General features: G+C 61.8%; 9 protein-coding genes across 9 annotated transcripts; 5 read left to right on the top strand and 4 right to left on the bottom strand.

Moving 5' to 3' along the window:
• Nucleotides 1-534: 534 nt before the first annotated feature.
• CMQ_3637 (amine oxidase flavin-containing superfamily) lies at nt 535-2227 on the top strand (the record flags this gene model as incomplete). The annotated part of the gene is made up of 5 exons (XM_014319575.1): nt 535-747; nt 811-862; nt 924-1243; nt 1301-1822; nt 1877-2227. The coding sequence occupies 5 exons, from the start codon at nt 535-537 to the stop codon at nt 2225-2227; spliced, it is 1458 nt and encodes a 485-aa protein (XP_014175050.1).
• Nucleotides 2228-2494: 267 nt separating this feature from the next.
• Nucleotides 2495-3336, bottom strand: CMQ_3682 (uncharacterized protein; the record flags this gene model as incomplete). Its single annotated transcript, XM_014319620.1, has 2 exons — nt 2495-3032; nt 3092-3336. 2 exons carry the CDS (start codon nt 3334-3336, stop codon nt 2495-2497), a joined length of 783 nt encoding a protein of 260 aa, XP_014175095.1.
• Nucleotides 3337-3513: 177 nt separating this feature from the next.
• CMQ_3567 (uncharacterized protein) lies at nt 3514-5631 on the bottom strand (the record flags this gene model as incomplete). Its single annotated transcript, XM_014319505.1, has 1 exon — nt 3514-5631. One exon carries the CDS (start codon nt 5629-5631, stop codon nt 3514-3516), a length of 2118 nt encoding a protein of 705 aa, XP_014174980.1.
• A 478-nt stretch (nt 5632-6109) lies between these two features.
• On the top strand, nt 6110-10600 carry CMQ_3873 (mitochondrial DNA-directed RNA polymerase; the record flags this gene model as incomplete). Its single annotated transcript, XM_014319811.1, has 1 exon — nt 6110-10600. The coding sequence occupies one exon, from the start codon at nt 6110-6112 to the stop codon at nt 10598-10600; it is 4491 nt and encodes a 1496-aa protein (XP_014175286.1).
• Nucleotides 10601-10779: 179 nt separating this feature from the next.
• Nucleotides 10780-12041, bottom strand: CMQ_4026 (exopolyphosphatase; the record flags this gene model as incomplete). The annotated part of the gene is made up of 2 exons (XM_014319964.1): nt 10780-11858; nt 11927-12041. The coding sequence occupies 2 exons, from the start codon at nt 12039-12041 to the stop codon at nt 10780-10782; spliced, it is 1194 nt and encodes a 397-aa protein (XP_014175439.1).
• Nucleotides 12042-12398: 357 nt separating this feature from the next.
• CMQ_4092 (glutamine amidotransferase class 1) lies at nt 12399-13279 on the top strand (the record flags this gene model as incomplete). The annotated part of the gene is made up of 2 exons (XM_014320030.1): nt 12399-12893; nt 12992-13279. The coding sequence occupies 2 exons, from the start codon at nt 12399-12401 to the stop codon at nt 13277-13279; spliced, it is 783 nt and encodes a 260-aa protein (XP_014175505.1).
• Nucleotides 13280-13396: 117 nt separating this feature from the next.
• Nucleotides 13397-14616, bottom strand: CMQ_4142 (mediator of RNA polymerase 2 transcription subunit 4; the record flags this gene model as incomplete). Its single annotated transcript, XM_014320080.1, has 2 exons — nt 13397-14400; nt 14469-14616. The coding sequence occupies 2 exons, from the start codon at nt 14614-14616 to the stop codon at nt 13397-13399; spliced, it is 1152 nt and encodes a 383-aa protein (XP_014175555.1).
• Nucleotides 14617-15004: 388 nt separating this feature from the next.
• On the top strand, nt 15005-15691 carry CMQ_4217 (uncharacterized protein; the record flags this gene model as incomplete). Its single annotated transcript, XM_014320155.1, has 6 exons — nt 15005-15016; nt 15110-15156; nt 15302-15355; nt 15414-15507; nt 15567-15620; nt 15683-15691. The coding sequence occupies 6 exons, from the start codon at nt 15005-15007 to the stop codon at nt 15689-15691; spliced, it is 270 nt and encodes an 89-aa protein (XP_014175630.1).
• Nucleotides 15692-16057: 366 nt separating this feature from the next.
• Nucleotides 16058-18585, top strand: CMQ_3340 (glucosyltransferase; the record flags this gene model as incomplete). The annotated part of the gene is made up of 3 exons (XM_014319278.1): nt 16058-16369; nt 16424-16512; nt 16578-18585. The coding sequence occupies 3 exons, from the start codon at nt 16058-16060 to the stop codon at nt 18583-18585; spliced, it is 2409 nt and encodes an 802-aa protein (XP_014174753.1).
• Nucleotides 18586-18975: the final 390 nt, after the last annotated feature.

The following is an 18975-nucleotide window of genomic DNA, read 5'->3' as shown; positions in this document are numbered from 1 at the left end:
TATATCGCATGTAGATTGCTCGTCATGATTGCAACGTTCTGGGGGGATGCCCGAAGGAGCACCTACGACGTACTCCGCAGTCCTCTAGAGGTACTCGTGCGTATTGCAAATTGGATTCAAGGATCATGCATTAGTATTAGACCTTCCGGACAGAGTTAGTGCAGATGCATGAGCAGAGAAGAAACTCACTCAGTCTCACAGTTAAATTCTTGCCGTCCACGGCCAGGCCAATCCGCATGCAGCCGACTGGGCCTTTTGAGGTGGCATCGAGTCGTTCGACGAGGACGACAGAGGCAGAGACTGACAATTTCCTTCGGTGGAGAAACAATGTGTTCTAGCCACGACTGGAGGAAGCAAAATCAGACGATGGTGTAACTTCCTTTTCGTCATAGTAAAGTCGATCGGCTCTCCGGTCCGCCATGTGCAGCGCAGCAAAAGGCAGATAAAAGCCTGCCGATTGGCAATCTCAACTGTATTTGGTCACAAGTCATTCTGCTCAGCATTTCCCTGGCGTCCCACCAGCGTCCCACCATCATGATTTCCCCTGCATACCTTTCCGTGGTGGCTGCACTTGCATCGTGCTGCGGCGCGTTTTCCAACTGCAGCTTCGGTGCGCAGTATGCCAACGCCTCATACAAATCGGTAGATGTCGTGATTGTTGGGGGCGGCTCGTCGGGCTCCAACGCAGCCGTGCATCTGAAGGATGCCGGCCTGGACGTGCTAGTGGTCGAGAAGAACACCCAGCTGGTATGTCGCTGTACTAGGACGGTGTTTTGGCCGTCTATGAACTGACACCACTTTCTCCTCTAGGGTGGTATGGTCAACAGCTGGACCGATCCTAGCACCGGCACTGTCTATGACTGTATGTTTTCTTTCCGTTTCAGAGCATTGGATTTCCCCTTTCCTACAGCTAACGCGAACAGACGGTGTGGCGGCCTACACCAACTACACCGGTACATTAGACTTCTTTGCGCGGCTCGGCATCAATGTGACGACGGCGTCGTCGCTGGCGGTCGAGTCAACGTACGTCGACATGAGCACGGGCTTGGCGATCAACTACACGGCTCCGTCCCTGACGGACGAGGTGGTGGCGCTGGAGAAGTATTACAACATCTCGTCGCAGTACGCGGATCTCTACCTGCCGTCGTATGCCAACTGGCCTGCACCGACCGACATACCCGAGGACCTCCTACTGCCGTTCCGCGACTTTGCCCAGAAGTACGACCTTGACGCGGCTCTGTTTGTAAGACTCGCCTACGCGTTGACCTCTCTCGCCTACAGAAGCTAACCTGCCGCACAGCTGCTGTGGTGGACGATCGTGTCGGGTTTGGGCAACATGCTGGACGCGCCGACGCTGTACGTGTTCCAGACGTTTGGCCCGACGACAGCGGCGGCATTCCTGGGCGAGGCGCCCGAGTGGGTGCCGGAATCGAGGCGCAATCAGGACATCTACGACAAGATCGCGGAGATCCTGGGCGCACCGGCAGTGATGACCAACAGCCTGGTGGTGTCGGCGCAGCGGCTGGCAGACAACGACGGCGTCACGCTAGTGGTCGAGGACCAGACGACCATGGCATACACGATTGTCAACGCAAAGCGACTGGTGATGGCCATCGAGCCGACGGCATCCAACGTGGAGCCGTTTGACATGGACACCAAGGAGACGGCTGTGTTTGCCAAGGGCAACTGGAGCGCGGTCAACACGGGCATCATCACGCACCCGTCGCTGCCGGTCGACGGCCAGATCAACAACCTGCCGGCTGCAGCGGAGAACGGCAACTACTATGCGTACCCGACGGTGCCGTTTGTCGACTACTTTTCGGTGAGATCGGTTTCTCTCTTTCTTTCCCCCCCCCTCTCCTCGCTAACGGTCTAGTACATTGGCGACAACCGGTGGCAGGTGATTGTCGGCAGCTGGTATGGAATCACAGACGTCGAGGCGCAGGCGATTGCCAGCGAGGCCATTGAGAAGATGGCAGCTGCAGGCACGATCCCGGCGACCAACGGCACCAAGATGGAGGTGCTATCGTGGTCTAATCACGGGGCCATGGACATGCGAGTGACGGCGGACGACCTTAAGGCTGGCTACATCCAGGAGCAGTACTCGCTGCAGGGATACCGGTCGACGTACTGGACGGGCGCAGCCTTCTCCAGTCAGCTGTCGACGTTTCTCTGGGCCTATAATGAGCAGTACCTAGTGCCGCTCGTAGCGACTGACCTTACGTAGCCCGAGATGTGACCAATGAACCAACAATTGAGGTTTCATGGTGTAGTTGGTTATCACGTCAGTCTAACACACTGAAGGTCTCCAGTTCGAGCCTGGATGAAATCAATTTGAAAGTTCCTTTTTGTCGTCAAGACCCACTTCTAACATGGACAGCTACGGAGTACTCCGTGCGGAGTACAAGTTCCGATGATGATTTGAGTGTCTGGGTCTTCCTTTGTCCTGCACGTGACTTTGTATATTTGCCAAGGCAGCGCAGCCGAGTTGCACCTACTTGGTCAAGGCTTTTTTTGTTTCTGCAGCCACGTCGGCTGTCAAGATGGGCACCGGTTCAGCCGCGCCGTAGCCCATCAGCTGAATCCTGCGCTTGCGGCGAGCTCTTGGCGCCGGCTGCCGCGCCCAGCCACCGCCGTGGTGGCCGTCTGTCGGCCGCGGGATGACCCAGACGATCGTCTCGGTGGTGCCGTATTGGTCATAAATATGCGTGGCCGTGGTGCCGCCGAGGTCGAAGGTATAGGCCGTGGTCCAGTCGTGCTCCCAGGTGTAGCTGATGTCGATGCTTTCGGTGTGGAGGATGTGGAACAGCTTGGCCTCCCAGTCGTCCTCGTCGGTCGGCCGGGCAGGTCGCGTCGCCTTGGGCGGCGGGTAATCCCAGTAGGAAGGCGACGTCTCTGCTGGTGCCGTCGTGGTGGCGGCCGGGCAGTCATGTTCGACCACGGTGGCCTGCCATGCGAGCCCACACGTGGTCGAGCAAGGCGAACAAGGCGTGGTGACGGTGACGGTGGGGGTGTCGGGACAGCAGCTCGTGCTGGCTTGTTAGTGGAGGGAGTAGTGGGAGGAGAAGAAACAAGGTAGACATCGACACACCTGCAGGGAATCGTCATGGTCGTCACGTCCGTCACGGCCGGACACGATATCCAGTCGGGCAGCCAGGGACAGCGTGGACAGTGGATGGGGGGCGCTTCAATCGTCATGGTGAAGCAGGACCCCGGGTCGTAGTCGTAGCAGTCGTCATAGAATAGCGCGGCAACGGTGCCGTTCTGGTGTGCCAGGCTGGAGCTAATGGCTAGAGCCATGGTTGGAAGAGCCGTGGAGCGGGTGAGATGTGCCATTGTTTCCTGTACGGGAAGATGCGAGACTGAGAGAAGACAGCAAAGCAAGGGAGTAGGACGAGGGCAAAGACTTTTCTGTGGCAAACTATGTGCTGAGTACGCACGGCAACGAGTAGGGCTTCCGCTTGCATGAGTAATGTCGCTATCGTACATTCATCTCCCGACACCTTCTCTTCCCTACATCGCCTCGGCCATCTGGAGCATCCGGACAAAGTCCCGGCTTGCCAGCCGGCGCAACCGCGGGTCCTCCTTCTTGTTGTAGTCGCCGCTATTTCTGTTCCGCACCAGCGCCTCAGCCTGCGGATCGGCCACGCGCACGCATGCCCGCAGGGCTGCCAGCACGGCGCCGGCCGGCTGCACCGGCGGATGTTCGTGGGCCATCTCGTGGAAGCACCAGCGCAGGGCCTGTTCGCAGCGGGCGCGCTGCTGCGACCGAGCAACGCGGCCGAGCGCATGCGCGTACAGCTGGGCCGAGCGCGCGAGTCCGTGTTGCGGTCGCAGCCGCCAGGCGGTCCAGAAGCGCGGCCAGTCGTCCTGGGCGGCATAGCTGCTCAGCAGTGCGGCCGTCTGAGCCTCGTCAGGGCAGGGAAGCCGGCCAGTGCGGGTGAGGTCGCGGAGGAGCTGTTCGAGGCGGTGTTGAAGGGAGCCCTGATCTCTCGTGTCGTGGTCCCTCATCTCAAGTCTGCCTCCTCCCTCTGTCAGTGCCCCGATGGCCGTGACAAGCACGTCGTTCGCCAGCACGGCCTCACCGCGCTCGTGTAGCGTGTCGACCACAGCCATGACCACGTCGGTCTGCTGCCGTGCTGTCGTCTCGGCTTCCCCTTTCACTGACGATCCCCGCCACACCGACAGGACTGCCCGCACCAGGTGCAGCGCCTGCTCCCGTGGCAGGGCGACGCCCGACCGCTGCATCTCGTCAACCAGCGCGGCCAGGCCGTCCAGACTGTAGTCCGCGTGGCCAGCCCGCAGCGCCGTCGCGTGCACCGCCGATCGGAACGGCCAGGTCTCGGCTGCCGTCATGCCGCGCATGCAAAACGTCGCCGTGCGCGCAAACTGCGTCGGCAGCCCAGCACCTGACTGTAGGCCCAGCATCTCGGCTACCTCGGCCCGCGGCAGCCGCTGCAGGTGCTGCGCCAGCTCATGCAGCAGCCGCGTTCGGTTTGCGCTGCTGCTGCTTCCGTGGTCGTTGTTTAGCTGCCGCGCTATGCTGTCCAGATCGGCCGGCTGCAGCGAGGGCTGTCTCATCAGCATCAGCACGTCGTGCTCGCTGCTGACAGCTGGTCTGCGAGCCGACGTGGCAAAGAACCGTCGCTGCTGAAAGTGCTGCTCAAAGACGGCATGTGTCTTGTGATCCTGTCGCTTTCCAGCCGCTTCCCCCCCCAGGCTCCCTCCCTCCTCCTCCTCCTTCCGCCGCAGGCTCCGGCTCAGCGTCCGGGTCCAGAGCGTCTCGAGGTCGAGCTGACGCCGCTTAGCCTCGGTGAACATCTGGACGACCACGGTGGTGCCAGAACGGAGGACGGACCCGAAGCCGGTCGTGCGGCCGGCGGCATCGACCACACCGCCCTCCTCGCCCGCGCGGCCGATCGTGCCGGCATTCAGACAGACCCACTGCGTGCTGATGCCGTCGTCCACGGCCGGCTCGCCACCGCCGCCCAGCTGTGCCGCAAACGTGTTGTTGCCCAGCAGCTTCGCGCGGCGGGCTTTGCGGCGCAGCTTGATCTTGAGCTCGTTGCGGCCCAGCAGCCCGTCGGCGGTCGCGTGGATGCCGTACCGCCGTAGCCAGCGCACCAGACGATCTGCTGACACGTGAAGGTGGCGCTCGCTGCGCGCCGTGCCAAATACCATCAGCAGATCGGGGCCCAGTGCTGCTGCCGGCTCGAGCTGCCGCAGGTCCAGCAGCTGCAGCCCGTCCAGCCCGAGATCGTGCGCCGCAAACGTCAGCAGAGGCTCCATCATTGCTGGTGCGCCTGTCGGGATCGCCGGCAGCACCACCTCCTCCGCTGCTGCCAGCGCCGCGTGTCGGGGCACGTCGACCTTGAGATACCACGGAAGGTCGTCTGAGGATGTTGCAGGCAAAGGCGCCGAGTCAGACGGAGACACCACAGAAGAGGACGTGGCAGGCATGCGGTTTCCCATTCCAGATCCTCCCATTGCACCCTCTCGTCGTGATGTTGCCCAGAATCTTCTGGCGTGCAGCGGAAGACCCCCAACATACTCGCCCGCACAGCGCACAAGTCGCTGCGCCGGAACCCTCGCCATCAGTCGACTGGCACTTCTCGCTGTCGGTTGCAGCATGGCCGTGTATCGAGACGTCTTGTATCTTGCTGCTTCGCTCCGAGTTATCTGCACCTTCATTTTCTACCATCCCCAGACCCACCGTGAAATCTCAAAGCGGGGCGTCGATCGGTTACCGCCTTTGGAGTACGGCCTACATGCATTCAAAAGCCAAGCACCGCTTTACTACATACAGCATTGTTGACCCACACGCTGCCCCACGTCCAATCAATGCCTCTTGCTAACACAAATTTTCAAGACCTCGATTCTCGTTTTTTACATGCCTCTTCGTCTCAATCATCCCAGTCGGCATACTTTGCACCTCGCCCCCTCTTTTTGTTTCTGTGTCTGCTGTGCTTCCTGGGCCATTAGATTTGCATTCCTTAACACCAATGGGGGCATAGACCGGCTCTTTTGTTTTCGTGCTCTCTCCGTCTTTGCCTGTATCGCGTGAGGATTCTTCACGATGCTCATACGACCACGAAGCTGCCCGCACAACATGGCATTGCGGCACCTGCAGTCCGCCGCCGCCTCGTCTGCATCGACGCTCCGGCTAGCCGGCTGCGGCAGCAGGCGCCGACTGCTGACCACGCTGCCGGAGCCGCGGCCATGGAAACGGAAAGTTTTCCGCAGTGGCCTCGGCTTCCTGCCCAGAGAACGCAGCCTGGCCACGGCCTTTGGCTACGGCCCAGACGACGAAGGTGCCCGTGACGCCCTCGATGGCCTGCCGAATGCTCGATACCCCTCTCTCTACCCCTTACCCCTCGCGGGCCCCCAGCCACGGCCGCTGTGGGAAATCCGGCCGCACAACGAGTCCTCGCCGCTCGTCGTGTCCGAAGACGACGGACCGACGGCAGTGCGGCAGAAGATCAACGCCCGTGGAATTCCCGGCGATGTCGACGAGATGCTTTCCGTGGTCGATGCCTGTCTGCAGGTTGGTAAGTTGGAGCGGGCGGCCCTCGTGCTCAAGCGGCTCAGCCGCCCCGAGTTTGCCGCTGTCGTCGACATTGTCGACCTGCACAACCGCTACCTGCGTGCCTTGCTAGACCGGCTGACGGCCAGCCCCGACACAGCCGCGGCCGAGGAGCTGCACAAGTGGTACGAGATCGAGATTCGCGGCAAGCAGGCCCAGCAGACGCCCGAGACCATTGCCTACATGCTCAAGGCATCGCTGCTGACGGCACACGGCGCCCGACGGGACCGCCTGATCGACCGTTACATGAGCATGGCGCCCGGTGACGCCGGACTCGAGGTGCTGTACATGACCGACATCCTCAACGACCAGGACCGTGCTGCCATCACGGACATCTGCACTACGTACAACCTGGAGGAGCCGCAGGAGATGACTGACTCTACGCTCTTTGAAGACGCCCTACGGTCCTTCAGCGACGTCGAACCAAATGCGGCCACGGACACGACTACGGCCGAGGACGCCTTGCTGTCGGACGCGCCCGAGGTGCTGGGCACGCCGCAAAAGGGCATGGGCCTACGGACGCTGAAGCAGACGCTCAGCCTCTTTTCCGAGATCCCGCAGGGCCGCGACATTGCCGGTCTCGGGCTGGCAGAGCGGCGCGAGATCCAGTCACGGCTGGAGCGGGACTGTGTGACGGCGGCGGTGGAGCGGTGGCGCGACGAGAACGAGGAGCTGCTCAAGATCGGCATGAACACGTCTCTGACGACGGCCTCGCTCAACTCGCGGCTATACGAGTGGCACAAGGACCTGGAGCTGCGACTGGCACAGGAATTGAAAAAGGTCGATCTGTCGGAGGCGACCAAGAACAAGAACAAGGAGGACCTGGACCGCTGTCTGTACGGGCCATTTCTTCAGCAGTCAGCCACGAGCCGGTTGGCAGCCGTGACCATTGTCAGCACGCTCAGCAGCCTAGCCATGCAGGGCGTCGACAAGGGCGTCTCCATCGGCAACGTGATCACGCAGATCGCCAAGGTGGCCGAGGAGGACATCAAGCTGCAGGCCGAGGCCAAACAACAGGCGTCGCACGGCCGCAAGATGTCGGCCCGCTTGGCAGCCAAGCAGGCAGCCAAGCAGGCGCTGCGCAAGTCGTCGGTGCTGCTCCGGGGGACGAAGTTGGCGACGGCAGCCGAAGCGAAGGAAGATGAACCGGTCCCGACGCTGGTGGCGGACCGCGAGCCAGCCGCAGGCAAAGAGATGACATGGCCGATCACGATCAAGGCCAAGGTGGGCGCAGCCCTGCTGTCGATGCTGCTGGAGACGGCCAAGGTGACGGCGGTGAAGGAACACCCGGAGACGAAGACGCTGATCTCGCAACAGCAGCCGGCTTTCAGCCGACTCAACCAGCTGAAGCGCGGCAAGAAGGTCGGGATGCTGATCGCGAACCCGACGCTGGTGGAGCTGATGAAGCGGGAGCCGCGGGCCGACTTTCTGGCACGACACCTGCCAATGGTGGTGGAGCCGGCACCGTGGACGCGATTCTACAAAGGCGGCTTCCTCGAGTCACCGGCGCCGCTGGTGCGGGTGAAAGACAGCCGCAAAGACCAGAAGATGTATGCAGAGGCGGCGATCCAGCGCGGCGACATGGACCAGGTGTTGCGTGGGCTGGACGTGCTGGGCCGCACGGCCTGGAAGGTGAATCGGCCGGTGTTTGCTGTGATGCTAGAGGCATGGAATACGGGCGAGGAGATTGCAGAGATCCCACCGCTGACGCCGGACATTTCGGTGCCGGCCGAGCCAGACTCGTCCGAGGACCCGATGAAGCGGCGGCAGTGGCTCAAGGCAGTCAAGGCGGCCGAGAACCAGCGATCAGGACTGCACTCGGTGCGGTGCTTCACCAACTTCCAGATGGAGATCGCGCGGGCGTTCCGCGACCAGACCTTTTACTTCCCGCACAACGTGGACTTCCGGGGGCGGGCATACCCGATTCCGCCCTACTTCAACCACATGGGAGCCGACAACGTGCGAGGGCTGCTGACGTTTGCCAAGGGCAAGCAGCTGGGCGAGAGCGGGCTGCGGTGGCTCCAGGTGCACCTGGCCAACGTGTTCGGCTACGACAAAGCGAGCCTGTCGGACCGGGCAGCGTTTGCGATGGAGAACCTAGACAAGATTCGGGACTCGGCGACGGCGCCGCTAACAGGACAGCGGTGGTGGCTGGAGGCCGAGGACCCATGGCAGTGCCTGGCGGCATGCTTTGAGCTCAAGGCGGCGCTGGACCTGGAGGACCCGACGACATACGAGTCGCATCTGCCTGTGCACCAAGATGGCACGTGCAACGGACTGCAGCACTACGCAGCTCTGGGCGGCGACTCGTGGGGCGCGCGCCAGGTGAATCTGGAGCCGAGCGACCGGCCGGCAGACGTGTATTCGGCCGTGGCGGACATTGTGAAGGAGAGCATCGCGGAGGACCTGGCGCGTGGCGACGCGAACGCCAAGGCGCTCACCGGGCTGATCAAGCGCAAGGTGGTCAAGCAGACGGTGATGACAAACGTCTACGGCGTGACATTTGCGGGCGCGCGCAAGCAGGTGCTCAAGCAGCTGGACGCGTTGTACCCGACACTGCAGGCCGACAGCGGGATCCCGACGATGTTGCTGGCGTCGTACATTGCGACCAAGATCTTCAAGGCGCTGTCGACCATGTTTGGCGGCGCACACGACATCCAGAGCTGGCTGGGCGAGGTGGGCGGGCGAGTCTGTCGAGCACTGACGCCCGAGCAGATCGAGACGATTGTGAGTGGCGAGCCAGAGGTGGAAGAAGAGGTGGAGGTGAAGGGGGCAGAAGTCGGGTCCGAAGCGGACACGGAGACAGCGACAGTGCCCAAGAAGAGAGGACGACCGACAAAGGCGAGCAAAGAAGCGGAAGAGGTGCGGAAGACGCTGAAAGCCCAAAAGGCCCAGGCGGCCAAGGAAGCCAAGGAGGTCAAGGCAGCAGCCAAGGCAGCCAAAGCAGCGCGGACAGCCAGCAGCAAGACGTCGACGAAGCAGGCCAACGACGAGATCATGGGCCAGTTCCGATCGACGCTGGTGTGGACGACACCACTTCGGATGCCGGTGGTGCAGCCGTACCGCAAGGCGGCGAGCCGGACGATCGAGACGTGTCTGCAGGACCTGATCCTGTCGGTGCCGTCGCGGGCAGATCCGGTGCACAAGCGCAAGCAGCTGCAGGCGTTTCCGCCCAACTTTATCCACTCGCTGGACGCGAGCCACATGCTGCTGTCGGCGCTGGAGTGTGACGAGCGCGGACTGGACTTTGCGGCCGTGCACGACTCGTTCTGGACGCACGCGGCCGACGTCGACACGATGAACCGGGTGCTGCGTGATGCCTTTGTGCGCATCCACGGCGAAGATGTGGTCGGCCGACTGGCTGCCGAGATGGCCGCCCGCTATCGTGGCTGCATGTATCTGGCGCAGCTGAGCCGTGCGAGCGCCGCAGCCGGCCGCGTGGTGGCGTGGCGCAAGGCCCAGGGCCGTCTGACGCTCCGCGACGAGCTTGTGCTGGAGAAGCGCCGGCTGGACCTGCTGCAGTCGGCCGACGAGGCGGCTGTGGCGCGTGGTCGTGCCATGGTGACGCCGGCGAGCATCTACGCGGCCTACGAGGCCGAGGCTGGCGAGGTCGGTGCCGAGGCGGCGATCGAGGCCGAGGACGTGACCGAGTTCAATCTGGGCAGCATTCCGGTGCCGCGGGAAAAGGGGACGAACGGGGTGGTGGAGGAAGAAGGAGAGATGGAAATCGAAGGAGAGGTCGAAGCAGACTCGGAAACACACAATGTGGAATCGCACCTTGACGCAGACGAAGAAGACGAGGCTGAAGCCGAAACCGAGGCCGAGACGGCAACACGCGAGAGTGCCGGCCTGTTTGAGACTCAGCTCAAGAACCTGGCGCCGAAAAAGGCCAAGAAGACGGCAGCACCGAAAAAGGCACCGGTACAGATCTGGATGCCGCTCACCTTTCCGCCGATCCCAGCCAAGGGCGACTTCGACGTGCGGCGGCTGCGCGACAGCGACTACTTCTTCTCGTGAGGACGGGAACCTGCATGTACAACACGACGGCGTTGGGGCGTTGCATTGGATATAGAGGTGCATGGCGTTTTACATAATGTATGGTAGATGATGCATGAAACCGTGTATGATTGGCAAGTATGCAGGTATGGTGTATATGCAAGTGAGAGTGAAGCATTGGATTATGCACGTATCCATTGTCAACCACTTATCCGCATCGCTTCCCGCAGTAGAGGTGCCACCTGCTTGCGGCTAAACCGAGTCTGGCGCTGCCACCAGCACGTGCGCCACTCGCCGGACGAGCCCGTGTTGTCGAGCGAACCGCCGTCCCACGGCTCCAGGCCGAGCTGTTGTGCGTTGTCGCGCACAAAGGCTCGTAGCACAGCGGCCGCGGTGTCGTTGGCAGCCCACAGCAGCAGCTGGCGGGCCATCGGCTCGTCAGCGTTGTCGTGGCGGATGGCCATGACGGCCAGGATGTCGAGGCCGCGCTCGGCAGCAAAGGCGGGCATGGCGGCCAGCAGGGCGTCACGTGGGCCGACGTAGGTCAGCAGATACTCGAAGCCCTGGACGGCCGTGGCCATGCCGAGTGTCAAGACGCCCTCGCGCCACTGCTTGTAGTCCTTGCGGAGGACGTCGCGATAGCTGAGCCCGGCGAGGTTGTCCTTGAGCTGGGCAAGCTGGTCCAAGTAGGCGGACCGGTCGTATTGCAGGTCGTGTGCAGCCAAGAACGACTCGGCCACCGCGACGGCCTGCCGGTCTGTCTCGGTCGTCTTGCTGCCGTCGCGCAGACCGGTCGTGTCGACGAGCAGGGGGGCCAGGGCCAGCCGGGCGAGCTGCCGGTCGGCTGGCGGGTCGGGCTGGCGGGTCGCGAGGGCGCGCCAGCTAGCAGCATGGGCTCGCAGCACGAGGCTCACACAGCTGCCGCACGGCTCGATGATGCGTGCAAGGTCATCTGCCCGCACATCCGGGACGACGCCCTCGTCGGCGTGGTGGTCGATGCAGCCGACGACGCGGGCGGCAAACCGGCCGGCCAGCACGCCCGTGAGCGCGTTGTGGTCCACCAGCAGCCAGCGCGTCTCGGCCGGGCTCAGGTCGGTCGGCAGCTCCGATAGCGTGATCAGGTCGTCCGCCGAGACGGCGCCGTCCATCGCCGCCGACAGCTCCGGACGCAGACGCAGATCGGCCCGCTCTAGGTTCGACAGCGGCACGTGCAGCGTGTGCGGTGGCACGTGTGACCGCAGATACGCCAGCAGCACGGCCGAGCACAGCGAGTCGAGGTCTGGCACATCAGCAAGGGATCACACCCAGCAACGACAAAAGAAAACAAAGAAAAAAAAGACCACGCACCCGCGCTCTCGTTGCCCACGACAATGGTCAGCGGGCTCGCACGCCGCCCCGCCGGCGCCACCAGCGCAGAACGGGCAGCCGCTAGAAAGGCCTGCAGCGACCGTGGAGGAGACATCGCGTCAGTGTCGTCTGAAGCAGCTCTCGCTCTCTGGCGATGCGTACTCTAGGCTTCTAAGGCTTCTAAGCCGACGTCAGTCTCGCTTGGACCTGGCCAAAATGGCAAGCGCGATCTAGCGCCGATTTGCGGCGACAGCCCCGCAACCCCAAAATGGCTATCGCAATTCCTCCATATCGGTCTCGATAGCCTCATCTGGATTGCGCATTGCTCTTCTGCTCTTCTCTTCTGTTCTTCTTTCCCTCCTTTTCTTTTCCTCCTCCTCTCCTCCTCTTCTGCTCTTCTGCTCTTCTTTTCTCGTCTCCCCCCTCTTCTCCTTCTCTTCATCTCCTCTTATCCACTCCTCCCCCCCTCACCATGGGCTCCCATCCAGAAAAGCCTCTCCGGCTTGCCATCCTCATGGCCGATACCCCCATGCCACAAACCCAGGCCGCCTTTGAGGACTACGGTGGCGTCTTCACCGACCTCTTCCGCCGTGCCCTCGCTCCCGCCTCGCTCGACTCCGTCCTAACCATCTCCAAGCACGACATCGTCAACGGCGACTTTGCAGCCGCCTATCCCGACCTCAACCAGATTGACGCCATCCTGATCACCGGGTCCAAGCATAATGCCTACGACCACACGCCCTGGATCAATGCGCTCGTCGCCTTCGTGCGCCGCGTTCTCGCCACCACCGCCCCGGGATCCACGGCTGCCCATCCCGTTCGCCTGCTCGGCATATGCTTCGGTCACCAGATCTGCGGCCGTGCCCTCGACGCTCCTGTCGATGTCAGTCCGGCCGGTTGGGAGGTCAGTGTGACGGACGTACCGCTGACGTCCGAGGGACGCGCATTCTTTGGCAAGGATACGTTGGTGAGTAGAGTAGACAGAACAGAGACACCCAGAGCAGACCCAAAAACAGACCCAAGACAGACACAGCAACAGACACGACACAAACTCACAAACCACAGAACATCTTCCAGATGCACCGCGATGCCGTGCTCGCCAACCCCTCTGGCACCATCGCCCTCGGCGCTACCGACTCCTGTCCCGTCCAGGGCTTCTTGCTGCCCGGCCGCGCCGTCACCGTTCAGGGCCACCCCGAGTTCTCGGCCACCATCGTTCGCGAGATCCTCGACAAGCGCCACCAGATCGGTATCCTTCCCGACGACCTCTACAGCTCCGGCATCGCTCGTGTCGACAACAAGCACGACGGCGAGCTCATCGCCCGCGCTTTCGTCACATTCTTGCAGTCTTGATCAGAGCCTTTACCTTTTTTTTTCACGTCGTTCCTCTTAGATTGGGATTCGTCCAGAGCTGGTATCATAAATATAGAGCACCCGTACATATCAAGCACGTACAGCGTAGCTGTCCGCTCAGTCGTCATCCTCCATGTCCAACGTCGACGCAAACTGAGCCGGTGCTGCCGCCGGTGCCGGACGTCTCGGCTGGCCAGCTGCACCGCCGTCGCTGCCGTCGCCACCGCCACCACGACTGCTGCCGGCTGCTGCAGCCACGGCCGCCTCGTGGGCCATGCGCCGCTGCTCTTCTTCGCGGGCCTCGCGCTGTTCGCGGGCCTCGCGCTCCTCGGCCTCCCATGACGCCTGCTGCCGCTCCTGTTCCTCCTGCTCCTGCAGGCTGACGAACCGGATCCGGGGCTGTGGTTCGCCGGCCTTGCTGATCTGGTCCGTCAGCGACTGCAGCGTGCGCAGGCCGCCGTGCATCATCAGCTCAGGCATGGGCCACGGAAAGAAGATGGTGCCGGCTGCCGGCGCCACGTACTGCTGGAAGTCGGCCGGCAGCACATCAGGCACGTTGGTGGGCGGCACGATGCTCGTAAACGGCACCGGTGTCGCAGCTGCTGTCGTGGCTGTGGCCGCTGTGATGCCGGCCGGCGTCCCGGCTACCTTTGTTGTTGCGGTTTCGCCCAGCCCGGCCGCTCCACCCGGCGTGTCCGCAGCCTCTGTCCCAACACCGTTGAAGAGCCCCGGTGTCGTTGTCGCGGGCGTGTTCGCGGCCGTCGTCGCTCCGGTGGTGTCTGCATTCGTGGCCGCGCCGCCGCCACCGCCGGCACCCACGCCAAAGCCGCCAAAGGTGCTAAAGAACTCGGTCCCGTCCGTCTGACCTGGCGCTGGCGCCGTGTTGCGGCTGATGCGGCGCGCATACGACATCAGCTGGTCGTACGTAAAGTCGTACGTGCGCGTCTTCTTGCCGCGGCTCGTCGTCGGGTCATCGCCCGGAAACACCGTCGCCGGCGTCGCCAGCATGTCCCGTCGGCTGGCCGCTAGTGTCAGCAGTGTCGACTTGATCTGCGCATCCAGTGCCGCCACGTCGGCGCGCAGGCCCAGGATCCGCGCGTGGTTCTGCTGGTGTCTCTGCACTGTTCTCCGCACCCGCGCGTCAGCCCGTCGTTTCTCGCTCTGGCTTCCATTTCCCCGCTCCGCTCACACTCTTCTAGCCCGCCGCTCAGCTCCCGGTCGGCTGCCAGCAGGTCCTCCGCCAGCGCTGGCGACGGGTTGTACTTGGAGATCGAGTCGATCACCGTGGCCAGCGCCTTTTCCACGCGGTCCAACCGCGCATCGATGAATCGGTCCATGTCTTCCCTACGCCAAACGCCTCGTCGTTCTCGGGGGGGCCGGAAACTGCTCTGGCGAGATCCGGTTTCGCAACTACGACTATCAGAAAGAGAAGCTCAGGAATTCTGGCCAGCCTCGTTATTCGTTGCCCCACAATTGCTGGAAAATGATACACTCGCTTCGTACCTCTGCGGCCCACACAGCTTTGGAAAGCGAGCTTGGTGATTGGTGCACAGCTGCCTTATGCCTCAGGCCGCCACATCTCCTCTTCCCCGGCTTTGTCCGCCGAGCAGCACAAAATCTCGCAAGACTGAAAAAAACACCATATCCCACGACCGCAAACTCGACCGTCTGACCCCATCCTGCTCAATTGACTTTCGTCACGGATCTACACGCTTCTCCGACACAATGCCGTTCGCCGTATGTATCCTCATCCGGGCCTGAGCCCGACCCTGCAAGCCCTGCGCTGCCGAATGTGGATTGCGCCCAGCTTGCTGACACTGTCACTGCTAGACTCCCATCATGCGGTCCTCTTCGTACAAGAGCCTTTACGGCCCGAAGTAAGCGAATTCCCTACGTCCCCGTTGACCAACTCATCCGCTGCCCCACCCCGAGCTGGACAAACAGCCGATTCGCGATTGGACGCATCGGGGCAGCCGTTTGTTCCCCTCTGGACGTCGACTGACTTGCGACTCTCCTCTCCAGGTACCACAGCCAGCCGAACTACAAGGGCATCACCTCGAAGCAGGTCGTCCGTTTGTGAGTTTTCTCTACGAAGCGCACGCCATTGCCAGCTTCCTCCTGACACGCATGACAGTGGCATCCAGACCGGCCCCTTTGCCGTTGCCGCCGCCGTCGCTGCCCTCTTCTACACCTCCGGCATCCCGCGGATACAGACCGACATCCTCCAGGTAAGGACACATGGCCGAGAATGAGACAGACAAGCAATGGGATGCTAACAGCCGAATAGAAGATCCCTGTGGTGGGCAGCTACTTCACCAAGGAAGTCAACCCGGCCGACTCTGTAAGTAGAGCCTCTCCAGCTGCGCTCTTTCCTCTAACGACGACCTAACTTTCATCCAACAGCCCTTTTAAGGTACGCATGGACTGCGAGGAGAGCCTGTTTTCATTTCTTTGGAGGCGAGAACTAGCAGCCTGTGGCAGCTGTTCTGTCGGACGAAACGGGCGTGCATGTGCGCCTCTGTGTATAAAGCCGTAAATTCAAGAATAGACAAAGCTGCAAATATTGAACTATTCGGTCTTGCCGTTTATACGAGTGTAGCGCGGTCGCGGCGTCGATGTGTGTGCCAGGACCGCTAAATGGGGCCCGTGCGTGCCTAGAGGCCCCTGTAGAAAACACGTGGCAGGCGTTAGCATTTCGAACAAGAGAAAGCTCCGTCTCGCAACCACAGTTCTGCGCGCAACTTGCACAAACACACGTCTCCGCCTCCTACATGAACGATGAGCACCGGTAATGGCGGCCGTGCCGTCGAAGACGCCCGGCTGAAGCCGTTCCTGGCCTCGTCCATCTTCGTCGTGCCCTGGATCTCCTGGCAGGCCTGGGTCCTGGGCGTGACCTTTCGGCAGAGACGCGGCAAGCTCGTGGCCGACAAGGTCGGCGGTGCATCCACCACAGAGACCGCTCCTGGAGCTCCATCGCCCCGCCAGCGACCATGGCGGCCGGTCATCTTCGTCATGGGCGTCTCGCTGCTCTTCATCGCCGCCCAGGCCTGGCTTCGCGGCGTGCTGGTCTACGTGCCCGAGCCGTACCTGGTGAGAGCTCCTGTTCGTCCTGTCTGAAATCAGCATTCCAACCCGGCTCTGCAGGATGAGGTGTTTCATATCCCCCAGGCTCAAAAGTACTGCCACGGCCGGTGGCTCGAGTGGGACGACAAGATCACCACGCCTCCTGGACTGTATGTCTTTCGCTCCTTGCACCTTTACTTTTTCTCCTCTCCCAGCCTCTCCTGACAGCAAACAGCTATCTCTTTTCGGTGCTCTACCAGGGCTTTTGGAAGGCCGTGGACGGGTCTTCGGTCTGGGCCCTCCGCGGCGCCAACAACATTGCCATCATGCTCGTAGCCATTGCGGCCTGCTCCTGTCGCTCCGAGCTAGAGCACCAGGAGCAGCAGCGGCTCGAGATGGTGATGACAGCCAGCCGCACTTCCACCACGTCGTCACATCGACCGCGCAAGCTCGCCGACAGCATGTTCTCGCTGTACGCCTTCCACACCGCCCTCAACCTCGCCCTCTTTCCCGTCCTCTTCTTCTTCTCGGCCCTCTACTACACCGACGTCTACTCAACCCTCGTCACGCTCGTGGCCTATCGCGTCCACCTGTTTCGCCGCCAGTTTGCTACCGTCCCCCAGCCCGTCTCCCCGCCGCTCTGGAGTGGCCTCCTGGCCGTCCTGCTCGGCCTCGTCACCCTGCTCATGCGCCAGACCAACGTCTTCTGGGTCGTCGTCTACATGGGCGGCCTCGAGGCCGTTCAGGCCATCAAGAGCCTGCGGCTCCGACCCCAGGTCCCACAGCCTCCGCTAGACGAGGCTGTCTTCGCTTCGCCTATAGCCATAGCTTCGCACTACGCTCAGCAATATACCCTCGGCGACATCCACGACCCGCCCATTGGCGAGTCCTGGCCTGATGGTCGGTTTTTCCTCGTCTTTTTCTTCGTCTTCTTCCTCTCCTTTCTGGCCGTCTCTCTTGCTGACTCAGCAGACTGGGTCCTGACTCTGCTAAGTGTCGGCATCGCCGTCCTCTGCAACCCGCTCCGCATACTGCGGCACGTGTGGCCATCGATGCTTGTCCTGGGCCTTTTTGCCGGCTTCGTCGCCTGGAACGGAGGCGTGGTGCTGGGCGACAAGTCCAACCACGTGGCTACGCTGCATCTCGCACAACTGCTCTACATCTGGCCGCTATTTGCCTTCTTCTCAGCGCCGCTCTTTGTGTCCCATGCGGTCGCTTACGCCCATCATGCGTGGGCTGTCGCCACTGGTGCGACAACGCAACAGACGGATAAGGACGAGAGCCGGGACGGTCTCGTCGCAGCGGCTGCAGCCTCGGCCACCCAGACCGGCAGCCCAGCCATGCGTCTGCTGTCGGTCGTCTTTGTCCGAAAGGCTTACTATCCCGCGTACCTCTTGGCCGTGCTGGTCGCCATGCTCGCCATCGTCCGCTACAACACCATCGTGCACCCGTTCACCCTCGCCGACAATCGCCACTATATGTTCTACGTGTTCCGATATACCATCCGGCGGGCGGGCTGGCTCCGCTTTGCGCTCGTGCCCGTGTATGCAGCGACTAGCTGGGCCTGCTGGCGTGTTCTCTGGGGCTGCAGTGCGTCCGGTCGCCTCGGTGGATCAGGGAACGCGTGCTCTGTCAGCTCACCGTTTTCAAGACCGGCGCCGCAATCAGTTGAGCCGGCTCCTCTGCCGACGGCCAGTGATGAAGACAAGGGGAACGAGAAAGCAGCACCGCGTTCAACAAAAAAGATCAAGCAAAAGCTGGCAGCAGACCGAAAGGCACAACAGGCTAGCAAGAAGGCGGCGGCAGAAACGGCAGACGCTGACGACAGCACTTCTGCCACCGACCTCGACGAGCAACATCCAGTATTTGTCAGCCTCCTCGACGAGGAGCCGGCAGCAAGTGCAGCAATGACGCCACCAGCAACATCGACAGCGCTGCTGTGGCTCCTGGCTTCAGCTCTATCGCTGGTGACGGCACCGCTGGTCGAGCCGCGGTATTTCATCCTGCCGTGGGTCTTCTGGCGGCTGCTGGTTCCGGCTGTTCCCATTGTAGCCTCGCCCAAGACAGCCGGTTTCCTCGCCTCTCTGGGACGCAAGGTAGACGGGCGGCTCGCCCTCGAGACACTCTGGTTCCTGGCCATCAACGTGGCCACAATGTACATGTTCCTGTTCCGTCCGTATGTCTGGCGGGCAGAGGATGGCAGCCTACTCGATCATGGACGATTGCAGCGCTTCATGTGGTAGGAGGTGGTCAGACCAGGTGTTTATAAACCCCCATTGGCTGGTTCGTGTATCTCTATGGAGGGATCGTTTTATCATCGGTCTGGTCTCATGGTCACGTCTGCCTTCCTATGTATTGCTGTAAAATGCGTCGCCACGCGTCCACCGGTTTCTATGCCGAGATGCACGAAGCCGGCCCTTTTTGACCACGCTGGTGGTATGAACAAGAACAGGGCCAAAAAAAGATGAAAGAAACTAATAATGAACATGAAAAGAAGAAAAAGAAAAGCCAAGGAAAGATGTTTGGTGACCCATGTCCGTAATGATGTGTCCCCTTGGTCCACCCAGCCTTGTTGCCTCCTTTCTCTACCCCCAAAACGCCAATGTGTCTCCGTCGCTATCCCGATACGCCGT

The sequence above is a fragment of the Grosmannia clavigera genome (genome assembly GCF_000143105.1).
Source record: "Grosmannia clavigera kw1407 unplaced genomic scaffold GCSC_113, whole genome shotgun sequence".
Taxonomy (NCBI): Eukaryota; Fungi; Ascomycota; class Sordariomycetes; order Ophiostomatales; family Ophiostomataceae; genus Leptographium; species Leptographium clavigerum.
This window is presented reverse-complemented; position numbering and strand designations above follow the sequence as displayed.